Source organism: Xenopus laevis, chromosome 9_10L (assembly GCF_017654675.1).
Source record: "Xenopus laevis strain J_2021 chromosome 9_10L, Xenopus_laevis_v10.1, whole genome shotgun sequence".
In the NCBI taxonomy this organism is placed as follows: Eukaryota; Metazoa; Chordata; class Amphibia; order Anura; family Pipidae; genus Xenopus; species Xenopus laevis.
This window is the reverse complement of record NC_054387.1, coordinates 55370218-55384286: the sequence shown is the minus strand read 5'-3', so window position 1 is coordinate 55384286 and position 14069 is coordinate 55370218. Positions and strand designations below refer to the sequence as shown.

General features: G+C 42.4%; 1 protein-coding gene across 1 annotated transcript in view; it reads right to left on the bottom strand.

The window, feature by feature from the left end:
- Window positions 1-502: 502 nt before the first annotated feature.
- Window positions 503-14069, bottom strand: part of dpp10.L (dipeptidyl-peptidase 10 (inactive) L homeolog) — a 75105-nt gene continuing 61538 nt past the window's right edge. The window contains 11 exon segments of the mRNA NM_001091635.1: window positions 503-1475; window positions 1876-1949; window positions 2697-2769; window positions 2854-2912; window positions 6144-6243; window positions 6557-6611; window positions 7787-7981; window positions 8288-8357; window positions 8836-8934; window positions 11631-11678; window positions 13769-13890. Of these exon segments, the coding sequence (NP_001085104.1) occupies window positions 1338-1475; window positions 1876-1949; window positions 2697-2769; window positions 2854-2912; window positions 6144-6243; window positions 6557-6611; window positions 7787-7981; window positions 8288-8357; window positions 8836-8934; window positions 11631-11678; window positions 13769-13890 (1033 nt within the window). The 3' untranslated portion in view covers window positions 503-1337.

Genomic DNA, 14069 nt, shown 5'->3' with positions numbered 1-14069 from the left:
CTCCAACCCACCAGTGCCCAACCCCGGCAAGGCACCTCTATTTATAGACCCACACCCGCTCCATTTCTGACGTCATGAAGGGAGCGAGCCGAGGCAGGCACACACCTATAAATAGAAACTGCTGGAGGCGGAAGCTGAGCAGAGTAAGGTTGTGGGTGGGGAGGGAAAAGGGAGAGCTCAGCCTGAACCCATCCATAACCCAGAAATCCTGTGCAAATGTTGGCCCAAACCCACAGGTCCCATGGGTTTCAGCCTGGTCCACACATTATTAATCCATGGCTTCTTCCACATTATTATTTGACCTCCAAACAAGCATGATAGAGAATAACTTGCCCACTTTTTGGAAACAGCAGACAGTAGTAAGCATTATTTTAGGATTAACCACTCTGTATTCTATACTCTCTTTTTACAAAATCGATACTCATTGCACTCCATTGGTCCCTTGCTGCACTTTCTTTCTGTTGTTGCACCAATACTCACTGTAAAGCAAGAAGTTACGATGTACTGTATGAAACCATAATTTAATATTTATGTGTTTATATACACAGGAGTAAATGTACAGTGGAAATGCAAACTGAATCTTTGTCAACTAATCTATTCAAAACACACACCAAGAGGAAATAATATCATCAGCTTATACAATTGTGACAAAAAAGGGCTTTTCAGTCAAACTGAGCCCTCAGGCTGGAAAAATATAAGGTCCCTTTAACTGTACAAGAGAGAGTCTTCTGACTGAATGTATACATAGAAATATACATAGCAAAACTCCGCTACCAAAAACTGCTCCCAACTGCTCGCGGGAAAGGAATCCATATTAACAAGAGGAGGAGTCTGGGGCGTGGCAATGGCTTGCCATTTGGATGTGAGAACAGCATCTTAGAAAGATCATTTTTTAATTATTCTCAAGTGTTCCCCAAGGGCAAAGGAACAGAGAGAAATTGCACTTTTTCTTTGTCACTCCAGAAAATAGGGTCTGTATTGGGGGGAAAGAGGACTGATCAGGGGGTCTCTGAGAGGATCCCAGACGCAGGTCAGCTTGTAGTGGTGGATAAAGAATGTTCCTTTGAATTAAAAATAAGCACAAAAACATGCACTACGCTACTGTATGCAAAACTAGGTTCCTCTGGAAACTAAAATGCTCTGTATGTGTCTCCCAAGGTACAAAGAGAATTCCTCGTAAAGAGTCCTGGCGTTTGTCTAGAAACTTCCCAGTTTGTAGCTCATGGTCCGTAGTGTGCTGATCCTCAGCTGCCCAAGATTCAGGCCAAAAGCTGAAGATAGAAGCTGTGTTTGATGGCTCCAGTGAGCCATGTTGTCTCCTGAGATAATTTTCACTTTTATTCATCTTCTTCGGCCTCTTGTGGAATGAACACAGCTTGTGCCTGAGAGCAGTCACTGAAGAATCGGAGCAACGTGCTGTATAGATGGGCCCGGCTTTTTTCTGACCAAATGATATGACCTTCATCTGGGTAAACCTGGGGCAGGAAAGAAAAGACAAATACTTTGATGTCTTCAAAACAACCCTAACCAGTCCCAAGATGATGCCACAGGACAGTAACACAGCTATGACTTCAGTGATTTACTCTAAATTGAGCCTCGTTTAAGACACTAAGGTGCTGTGCACTTCCCATCAGCTTATAGTGTTACGTAGGACTTTGGGTCGTTGACTCCATATGTGCCACCACCCCACCACAGATACCGTCTAACTTCTCCCAGCATAAGACATTCTTTCCCTAATTCTTACCGGCCTCTTACATTTCTTGGTCTTTCATATGCCTGTTCCTTTTAAGAAGCCAACTCATTATCTTTCCTCGTTAAAACAAATTAATATTCCTTAAAATTTGGCAGATAGCAGTAGGTGAAACAAGAACTTGCCTGCATTGTGTAGTTCACTCCAGCCTTAACAAGGTGCTTAATGAGTTCTGCTGAATGCTGAAAATGGACCTTGGCTAAAGGAAACACAATAAGAGAAGAATAAGAAGGCTGCATGAGGCAGGTGAGAAGACTTAAGGCACCAACTGAGGCAACTGCTGGCCAATAAGGTAAACCAATGGGAAGTGCAGATATTTACATGTAACTCCTGTAGGATCTCGCCATAACCATCATTAATAGCATAAACCAATTCTGCAATGCAATCCCCTGGCCCAATATCTCTAAATCAATACACTGTGGGTCTTTCTCAAGGATGGATTTAATCCTCCCATTTTACAAGAAGAAATAACCAAAGAATGAACCCCCCTCCCCACACACACAATATGGTTTATTGAACCGAACTGAATGGACACAAAAAATTTCCACTGGGGATGACCAATAAGGGCTGTGATTGGTTATCTGGTAGCCCAATGTGGACTTATAGACTACAGGAGTCTCCGTTTGGCAGTATACTTTGTCTTCAGGCCTCCAAAACTTGCCTCAAGGCTAGAAATTAAAAAAATTAACATCTGTTTGAGTCCACTGAGAGCAATATCAAAGGCATATCTTTTATCTGGCAGGTGGCAAATCAAAGGGATCAGAGGCCAGGTAAGTACTGCATCCTACCCAGTATACTGGTTAACAAATGTAACAGACAATGCACAGCAGCCTCTCTTGTAACCTGGTCTCTCTAATACCCCAACCTCCCTGACATCTTATTTTCCGTACAGCTATAAATGAGCAAAGATTGGAACTTTTACTGTATATTATCGTTGTGGACTCACCATCTGCTGTTCCATGAATGAGTAAAAGATTCTTATCCTTAAGCACATGAACATTGTGCAGCACGCTGGATGCCTGGAGAGAATCAAGCATTTATACAATGAGTAATGTAATAACATAACCCTGATTCTATTTCTCTCCAATTCTTGTCCCTCCTACCTGGTACGTGATCTCCTCTCTGGATGGCAGCCCAAGGTAGCGCTCTGAGAAGGCTGATGCTGCAGGTGACAGAGAGTAAGAAGGGATTAAAGATGGATGCTAAAGTGGTTTATAGATGGAAAGGGACCACTGAGTGAATGTTTCTCCACAAAACTAGCTCACAAAAATCATCACCAAGAATAACCTCATGTGTTTCTTAAGTCATAGTGTGTTCCATGACTTCCATTTCATCACATCATCACAAGGAGCTGTGGCCAGATGACTATTAACCCCAACATACTAATAATACTAATATGACGATATCTCAAGGTTTCACCAGTATTTTGTCACCCAGAGGCCCAGGATTATTTTGGGACCTGGCTGCAGTTACCCACAGAGCAGTCTTAGTATCTCATTGGAACAATGTCAGTTTCAAAATCAACATCCTGGGATTTATTCATGACATATTGACCAACATCCAAACATAGACAATGGCTAATGATCTAACATCTCAATCTGAACAGTCTGGCTCTACCCAGAGGAACCTGAACAGTCTGGCTCTACCCAGAGGAACCTGAACAGTCTGGCTCTACCCAGAGGAACCTGAACAGTCTGTCTATACCCAGAGGAACCTGAACAGTCTTGCTTTACCCAGAGGAACCTGAACAGTCTGGCTCTACCCAGAGGAACCTGATCAGTCTGGCTCTACCCAGAGGAACCTGAACAGTCTGGCTCTACCCAGAGGAACCTGAACAGTCTGGCTCTACCCAGAGGAACCTGAACAGTCTGGCTCTACCCAGAGGAACCTGAACAGTCTGGCTCTACCCAGAGGAACCTGAACAGTCTGGCTCTACCCAGTGGAACCTGAACAGTCTGGCTCTACCCAGAGGAACCTGAACAGTCTGGCTCTACCCAGAGGAACCTGAACAGTCTGGCTCTACCGAGTGGAACCTGAACAGTCTGGCTCTACCCAGAGGAACCTGAACAGTCTGGCTCTACCCAGAGGAACCTGAACAGTCTGGCTCTACCCAGAGGAACCTGAACAGTCTGGCTCTACCCAGAGGAACCTGAATAGTCTGGCTCCACCCAGAGGAACCTCAACACTCTGGCTCCTGAACAGTCTGGCTCTACCCAGAGGAACCTGAACAGTCTGGCTCAACCCAGAGGAACCTGACCAGTCTGGCTCTACGCAGAGGAACCTGAACAGTTTGGGTCTACCCATAGCAACCTGAAAAGTCTGTCTCTACCCAGAGGAACCTGAGCAGTCTGGCTCTGGCTCTACCCAGAGGAACCTCAACAATCTGTCTCTACCCAGAGGAACCGGAACAGTCTGTTTCTACCCAGAGGAACCTGAACAGTCTGGCTTTACCCAGAGGAACCTCAACAGTCTGGCTTTACCCAGAGGAACCTCAACAGTCTGGCTTTATCCAGAGGAACCTCAACAGTCTGGCTCTACCCAGAGGAAAGCGAACAGTCTGTTTCTACCCAGAGGAACCTCAACAGTCTGGCTTTACCCAGAGGAACCTGAACAGTCTGGCTCTACCCAGAGGAACCTGAACAGTCTGTCTCTACCCAGAGGAACCTGAACAGTCTGTCTCTACCCAGAGGAACCTGAACAGTCTGTCTCTACCCAGAGGAACCTGAACAGTCTGGCTCTACCCAGAGAAAACCATAACAGTCTGTCTCTACCCAGAGGAACCTGAACAGTCTGGCTCTACCCAGAGGAACCTCACCAGTCTGCATCTAACCAGTTGAACCTCAACAGTCTGGCATTATAAAGTAGAAATATCTAAAAAAAAAAAAACCCCAAATATTGCATTTAGCCTAGATTATTATCTGCCTATGGCTCTGGCAATAACAATATCACAACTCAATACAGAGCTGTTACAGCAACAACCAAATAAAGTCTCCTTTATGTCACCCATGCTACCAATCTTGCCCTATAGAAAGATACATAAATATAACATTTTTGACAGCAAAAGCGAATAAAAGTGAGCTTCCCTGGAAACAATAAGAGGGTCGCGTTTCACAGCCGACGAAGATGACGGAAAAAGTAAAATTCGTTTTATGGTAAGAGACAAAATAAAGGACAATTTACAGTAAGAGATAAAGAAAAGCGCATTTTATAGCAAAATATCAAAAATATTTCCAAGCAAGTGATAAAATAAAACATGCTTTATAGTGGGACACAGATAAAATAAGATGCATTTTATAGCCGGGAATAAAATAAGTTGTATAGAGAAATGAGATAAACATGTCTTATAGACCGAACACCAGAGAAAGCATCTTTCCTTATTCCCTTATTATGGGACTTTCCTAACTGCTCATTGACTTGTGGTCCCCTTCTTAACGAAGTGTTGCAATCACAGATATAACCTTTCCTTCAGTTTAGTTGACCCTCCTCGGTAGCAAATCCTCCCTAAAACCAGGATTTCCTAGGAAATATGGGAAGCCAGGAAGCACTTTGGGAATTTTTCAATTCCTTTAAACTGGTTGTTTACATGTGAGTTAATGTTTAGTATGATGTAGAGAGTGATAGTCTCAGACATTGAAATTGTTTTTCATATTTTATTATTTGTGCTTTTTTAGTTATTTGTGCTTTTTAGCAGATCTCCAGTTTGCAATTTCAGCAATCTGGTTGCTGGATTCCAAATTCCCCTAGCAACCATGCACTGATTTGAATAAGAGATTGGAATATGAAGAGGAGAGGGCCTGGATAGGGCAAGATGAGTAATAACAAGTATGAATAACAATTAATTTATAGCCTTAGAGAGCATGTGTTTTTTAGATGGGGTCAGTGACAGCTGGAAAGAGTCAAAAGAAGAAGGCACATAATTAAAAAAACAATAAAAAAAACAATGAAAACTAGAAAAGTTGCTTATAATTGGTCATCCTATAACATACTAAAAATTCACTTTAAGGTGAATCACCCCTTTAAAATGAGTTTTCACTATTTGTCAAGCCTCTTGAGTATCAGAGATCTTGAATCAAAGGGATGTTATTTCATTTTTGCAATCATTTAAAGGTCAATGATTAACATTTCAAGTTCTTATCAGACCAGACAGAGAACTCAGGTCCATATCAACATTTGCCTTTTTTTTAGGAGTGGATAGACATTGGCTGAGACCCTGATACAATTTTGAAATTCATGCAAGGGGTAACTCTTTGCACTGCACACTGGAGGCTAGGAGTATTGTGTACCAGTACATTTTGTGCACCCCCATTATTTTTATATGAACCATATTGTGAGCTAGTGTTTATTACACATAGATGGACCTACAGACACAGCAGACATACAGAGAAGCACTCACCATAAAGTCTCATATCTGTGATTGGGGCAAACAGGGCCCCACATTTAAAGAGTCTGTCATTTGCTTTTAGTATCATGGAAGCAATGTATCCTCCATAGCCCTGTAAAGACAAATGGGTTATTAAGTTAGAAGATGAAATACCAGGCAGTCTGAGGTGCTGCTCCTACCTCTCTAACTGACACATACAGCCTGATTATAGCCCTGGTCTGGCCCAGTAATGAGATCTTACACAGCCGCTCTGGGAATTGTGCTGGTTTGCCGTGTGTCGCACTGCTGGAGGCTCACCAAGCGGAGAAACCTCTCATCAGTCCACTGATTTGCTATTTAACAGATCAATAGATTCAATGTGAAGTCTCTGTGCCTCTAATCCTCTGTCAGTGACCAGGGATGCTTTTATATTAACAAATAATTACCTTCCCAAATATGCTCAGCCGGTTGGGGTCGATAAACGGCTCTTTCAGCAGCCACCTGGGGGGGAGGAAAATACGAGGAAATGTTGTGAGTTAGATGCTGAGTTTGACCAATATAATCCTAAACTGAATACAGTCTCAAATGTTGCAAGTTAGGGGCAAAGATCTGGAGTCCAACCGAATCTCTGAGTCTCCATATCCACCCTCTCCTCTCCAACCTTCCATACCTTCAGCCCTTAACTTCAAAAACCTCTATCTGAACCCCATATCTACTCTCTCCTCTCCCAACTTCTAAGCCTCCAGCTCTTGGACCCTCAATTTCTAAAACCTCTGTCCGAACCCCATATCCACACCTTCTCTTCTACCTTGTAAGCATCCACTCCTTCAACCCTCAACTTGTAAACCTCTATCTGATCCCCTTATCCACCCTCTTCTCCCAACTTTTAAGCCTCTAGCTCTTTGAACTTCAACTTCAAAATCTCTGTCTGTACCCTATTAAAGGAGAAGGAAAGCTCCAAGACAGTTTATTGCCAACATATTAGCCACAATAGTGCAAGCTAGAATGCTATATTTATTCTGCAGAATGCTTTACCATACCTGAGTAAACAGTTCTAGACACTGTCTCTGTTTGTTTAGGATAGAAGCTGCCATATAACCTTGGTATGACATCACTTCCTGCCTGAGCCTCTCCCTGCTCACTTACAGCCTTGAGCTCAGATTACAGCAGGGATCGGAGGAGGGAGAGGTGCAAACTGAGCATGCTCAAGCCCTGCCCTGGAGGTTTCAGCTGAAAACAGGAAGTCTGATACAGAAGTCCATGTGTACAAAATAGAAGGAAAGAAATGTGGTGCTTCTTTTAACAGAGGACTGAGAGCAGCATTACTCTGAGGGTTTACTGGTGTATTTATATAGACCTTTCTGATAAAGCTTACTTCATTTTAACCTTTCCTTCTCCTTTAATGTGTAATAATATAATTCCTTACTGTAATCCCTGCCAACTAGCCCAGAATGTACATGTTCTGCTATAATCTCAAAGCGATTGAATTCCATGCATGGATGGCTACACCCTTGTGGTAGGAAATAGTCATATTATTTCCCCAAAAGGCTTTTGTTTTCTCACACACTGGGTACAAAGACAATTATATGAAGCCTTTAGGTGGTTTATGATAATAAAATAACTCATTATGATTATAAAAGAACCCATATAAGGACCAAGCGTATAAGTATTCTCACTCTACAGCTGCAATCTGGTCTTTCACTTCCACTGATCCAAGACCTCGGTGAACCTCCTGAAGGATTTTCAGACCCTGGAACCCACTTCCCCGCCCATCAAATCTCGCCACAATGATGTTATCCGTATTAATAAGCACCGAGTCCCAGTCCATATGGAACTCATCAGTTACCAGCTGGTTGCCTGGGAACTCGTCTCTGCATAAAGAGAAGACACAAAAGGTGTAAATCTTTTCCAGTTCCCAATCCAAGGGCAAATTCAACAAAGGCTTGGCCTACAAGAAAATTGCAACTGCAAACTATTTGTTTGGTAACTGGAAATGGTATATAAAGGGTAGATTGGTCGGTTATTTTTACAACAAACAGCTTATGACAAACAGGTATATGGCAACAAGTGTTCAGCATGGAATATCGACATATATTCTGGGGTCACATAACATTTTTTTAAATGTAAAAGGGGTCACAATACTTTAACTGCATTCTTCAACCCAAAAGGAAACCTACATGATTAACAGAAGGGGGTACTGATTCTTCAAAGAGAAATCTCTGGGAAATGAGAGTCGGAGCGGAAGTTCTGAAACAGAGAGAAAAGAGATTACAGGCAGTACAGGGGGATGCAGTTTTTTTGTAGCCTGAGGCTGAACAAGGGCCTGTGGGACACAGGAAAGGCTCCTAATTTGGGAAAGGACCAAAACACTAATTCATCACAGTGGTCTTTATTTACCTCTGACAGTCTCTACAGTTTACATAAAAAGTCTGCCCAGTCCCCCCAGTCTTCCCTAGTCCCTGAAGTGGGTGTCCCCTACTCCACATATACATATTATAGACAATTGATTATATATTTTGTAACAATGTTAATGAGATTTCAGTACATATTGAACCTGCGGCTCTCCAGCTGTTTCTGAACTGCAAAATTAAGAATTTCACCAACAATCCCATGATTATATAAGCATAATATCCCCATATAGATAATGCAATGTCAGGGGCTCAGCACCCCGATTCTGTGTCAGAGGCCTGTTCAGTAGTTGAAGGACAAGAAACATCTCAGTTACCATAATCTTCAATATGAATCATTTTTATTTCAGTCCTGAAGATCTTCTTCTGTGCAATTGCCTCTCTCAGCACAGAATTGCTTTCCAAGGGGTAAAACTCTGGGCAAAGAGAGAGGAATTAGGTGACAAAGCTGCAATAGGACAAACACAGGGGCAGTAACTCTGAGATAATGGTCTGTTTTACCCACTGCCCAAACCAGGAAACTGCAGTTTTTAGATTAAATATATATTTCATTGTTACACCCCCATGTTGTTACACCCCCACCCTGAAAGCATAAGATCCCACCCCAACAGCATTACACTCCCACCCCAACAACATGATACCCCACCCCAACAGTATTACACCACTTCCCAAGAGCATTACACTTGAACTAATATAACACCATTGTGGTTCAGGTGCATTCGTATCTAACAAACTTTATTCTGAAGATTTAGGGTTATGAGGACTTTGTGCTAAAGATGGAAACCTTTCAGCGCATTTGCTGTTTCTTTGCCTTTTCCAGGTGCACCGATGAATTGCATGAGTTTAACCCACACAGTGCAACCCCGGTGCAAAACAAATGCATGTGTAACTGTCATTATAGAGGTTCTGCCATTATATTTGCCCCTCACTATCATGAGTTCTATAGGTATATTGTACAAATAGAAGTGTCCAGGTAAGTATTACAGTGGGTGTATTAATACAAATGGTAAATATCGAGTGTTATTGATTGGACCGGTACTGGCTATTTCTAGGTACACCAAAGCTGGTCAATGTTTCTGGTTGGGGCTGTGCCAAGATGTGTCAGATAAAAGTGATATATTTCTGTATTCTGAGCAGATCTAGCTGCCCCCACGGATGTTCCTGGTTGTGCCTGTACATGATAGTCCTAGATGTAACAGATGGATATTCTTTTTTAAAGCTCTATCTGCTCCCCCATGTAAAGTTTGCTCATGTGTAACATTTGCACATATTGATATATAAAGACAAAGGGGAAGTAACTGAACTAAATTGACTTTGCAATTATTTATTTTACAAACAATTAACAGATCTGACCCCCTCGGCTCTAATGCCTGGTATTGCCCCCCAGAAACAACTTCAAATAGGTTATTCGTATAACTTCTGTCTGTCTTGACATTGACTTGGAAATAAATGGGACTGAGATCCCTCAATTTCTCTTCTTTTAGCCATTCCTTGGCGGATTGACTGGAATGTTTTAGGTCAGTTCCATGGGGCAAGTGCCACTTTCAGTTGATCTTCAATCTTCCGACAGATGATCCCACATTACCCACAAGCTCCTCTAGTACAATGAAGGATTCATAGTGGGATGATGGAGAGCTGCCCAGGCCATGATGCAGCAAAGCAGCCCCCGAACCATAACATTCCCAACCATATGCTGGTGAATTGCTGCCTTATAGTACTCTGGCCCAATAACTCTTTCTTTCTTCTCTGCCTAGAGCACCAGAAGTCATGCTCTTTGCTTAGGGGTTTCTTCTTTCACCCCCCCCCATACATTCACATGTAGATCTCATTTGTGCAGCCTCTGTCTAATGGCAGCACCATGCATTGTAGCACCAATAGTAGGGAGAGCTGCCTATAGGTTCCTCGATGAGGGTTCTTAGAGACTTCTTTCAGCATCTTGTGTTCTGCTCTTAGGCTCAGCTTGTTGGGTCAGCAGTGAAATCTTCTCCACTTGTAGATGATCTTCTGGACAGTGGAATGATTGATGCCCAATTGTTTGGGGATCCTTCCCAGACTCACAGGAACCTATACCCTTCCTCTTATCCAGGCCTGGTGATACTACTCATTCCAACAACAAAGAGCAACTCAACTACTTCTAAGGGTTAAATGAGGTTCCCTCCAAAATCCTCTCTAATTGTGTTCTAAACATTTGCCCCAGTCTGCTGAAGCTGCTTTTGTTTGTAGTTACATGAGAGGGGCAATTACCAATTCTATCTTTCTTTATGTAAATGACACAACGAGTAAAGAATGTGACCAGTGCCTTGTTTTCTTTTTTCTACCAGTATTGTTGGAATGGAGATAAAATATGTGTGTTGTTAAAATCACAATTTGGCCCAGAGTGCACTTACCTTTCCACATGGCTGTATATGATGTATCTGAGGCTAGCAGTATCAGTGGCCCGAGTATGTCTAACATGACTTGTCTCTAATTATCTTGTTATTGATGGCTATAGAGCCTTATATGGTAGAGTGGTTTCATATAAAAGGAAATCTCATTCTTTGTAGAGAAGCTTTGACATTTAAAATACATATATCTCAAATGCCCAGCAGAACAGATGGAGAGTGTGAAAGTACATGGAATCATACGGAAATATCCGGACCCCAATCCCCTGTTGGATTTACAGATAGAGGAAGTGAAACTCTATGTTAACTCACTTTCACCTACACTTGATCTTATTGGTCAGTAAGACAAAATAACAAGGATGTTTTTATTTCATGGAATTATTTGTAGGTCGCTAGGTGTCACTTATCAAGTGCAGCGCAGGATGCAAAGGGTTAAAAGTGGGCACAATCATCCATGTTTCTACATTTGCCGGTCTTTGTATTCCTCCAATGAATACCTGCATTGGGTAGCACTGTATGTATGAGGGGTGGGAAGCACTGTATGTATTAAGGGTGAACTGTATGCATGAGGGGTGGGCAGGGGAGCCCAGATGCAGACCCTGGATATGTGAGAACTCTGAAAATGACCCCTGTGTTTAAGTGATGACTGGCACTGCACAACATTGGCACTGGGAGAGGGACTTTATCTGGAACATTAAACTAAAAATTAATTTTCAAAAATTCCTTCTCACCTGATGGGTCGTCTGTGCTATGGACACTGCTGGTTGGAACTCCCGGCCCTATGTCACAAAAGGAACTGTTGTCAATCAAATCAATGCTTAAGATGCAACTTTGATAAATATAGAATGATCTTGCACACGAATCAAGCACAAAGGCAATTAATAACTCTTAATCCAAGATTTACATGTTAAAAATGCCAAGCTTTTCCAGGCCAGAGCGCCCTCCATTACCTTTAATTTTTAAGATCCAACTTTCCCATAATGACACCTTGCAATTGCCATAAATATTCCAGGTACAGAAGTCTTTCTAAATATTTGTTATATTAACCAATCACAGACAGACACATTAATGGGAGTTGCACCTGATTGCCTGTAACTGGGGTACAAATAATTCCTTGTTCCTCTAATTATCATTTCAGCCAATCCAAGATGATTCTCAGGCAAGGGGATTGTCTCACCAAATAATAAGGATAATATCAGAAAATTAATAATATTTTATGTAATTTGCACAAAATGTTAGACTTTTCCCAGCTGAAATGAATACATCTGAATAAGTGCACCATTCTGAACCTACCCTGCATGTCAGCTCCCACACAGCAAGGCAAAGTGGCAGGTGCTTCTCCCAATGAGGGGTTAATCCAGGAAAAAGCTTGCAGAGAAACCTGCTCAGTACAGTAATGAAAAGTATCACCTTTTATCTTGATCCCTAAGGTTTTTATTCTTGGTTTGGGGGAGTTGTGCCCCTCTTATCTCCAATAAAACATTCTGCCCCCCTCCCCTTTTACTGGAAGCAGAGATTCTTAACCTCCAGAATCTATATCTGTTTTCAGCATGATACAAATCCCTGATATTTATTTGTATTGGGAATACCATGTGAATGGGCGGAGCTTGAGGCCCAGGGTATCACTGGAGTTTATGCCTGTTACTGACATTACACTGGTCAGAGGTCTGTTTGTGGCACAACAAGACAGTAGGGAAATCCTACATATCTATGTACACTGTAGGGATATCAACTACTTGCACTACTGGGTCCCCCAATTCTCCTGAAGGTGCTTGGGAAACAGGAACCAATTCACTAATAAAACTTTCCTCTGATGCTAAGCTACTGGCAGATAGTCTGTACTGTACAACTAGCACTCACTCTCGATACTGTGCAACTAAAACTTACTCTCTGTACTCCACAACTAGCACTCACTCTCGATACTGTGCAAGTAGAACTTACTCTCTGTACTCCACAACTAGCACTCACTCTCTATACGGTGCAAGTAGAACTTACTCTCTGTACTCCACAACTAGTACTCACTCTCTATACTGTGCAACTAGGGTTGCCACCTGGCCGTTTCTTTACCGGCCTGGACGGTAAAAATGATGCTTGATGCCAATGTTATTAATAGGAACAACTAGCACCCGCTGTACTCTCAGTACCCTACAACTAGCACCCACTGTACTCTCAGTACCCTACAACTAGCACCCACTGTACTCTCAGTACCCTACAACTAGCACCCACTGTACTCTCAGTACCCTACAACTAGCGCCAACTGTACTCTCAGTACCCTACAACTAGCGCCAACTGTACTCTCAGTACCCTACAACTAGCTCTCACTGTACTCTCAGTACCCTACAACTAGCACCCGCTGTACTCTCAGTACCCTACAACTAGCACCCACTGTACTCTCAGTACCCTACAACTAGCGCCAACTGTACTCTCAGTACCCTACAACTAGCTCTCACTGTACTCTCAGTACCCTACAACTAGCACCCACTGTACTCTCAGTACCCTACAACTAGCACCCACTGTACTCTCAGTACCCTACAACTAGCACTCACTGTACTGTACAAGCACTCACTGGACAACTAGCACTCACTCACGATACTGTACTTACTATCTGTACTGTAAAATTATCAGTCCGTTTCTGTACTGTATAACTAGCACTCACTCATTGTACAGTGCAACCAGCACTTACTCTCTGTACTGTACAATTAGCACTCACTCACTGTAAAATGAGTACAAAGTCTCAGTCATTACTGATATGACATTATTATATTATATTAACATCCAGTATCAGACAAAGATATTATGGGGCCACAGTGACCCTCATGTAAATTCAGTTTTCTCATTATCATTGAGTTCTCCTCCAGGTGGCGCCTACCTTTGCAGTGCAGCACAAAGTGATGGTTAGAGGGGCTGAACCTTGCGTTGAGGTAGGAGCACAGGTCTTTGGTGATGCCGCACGTAAGACACTGGCGATTTAACAAACCAAAGATTGACACGCTAGAAAAAATGATGGTCACAAGCAATTAATATAGTCATTTGCGTAATAATCTCCATCTCTAATTATCAGAGTGGGCACAACACTCTGCTCACATACACAATTATTTACTGTAACCCACTCTTAGCCCCGGCTTAATGCTAGACAGGGACTTAGGCACCCTTAAGTTAACCTTTAATAT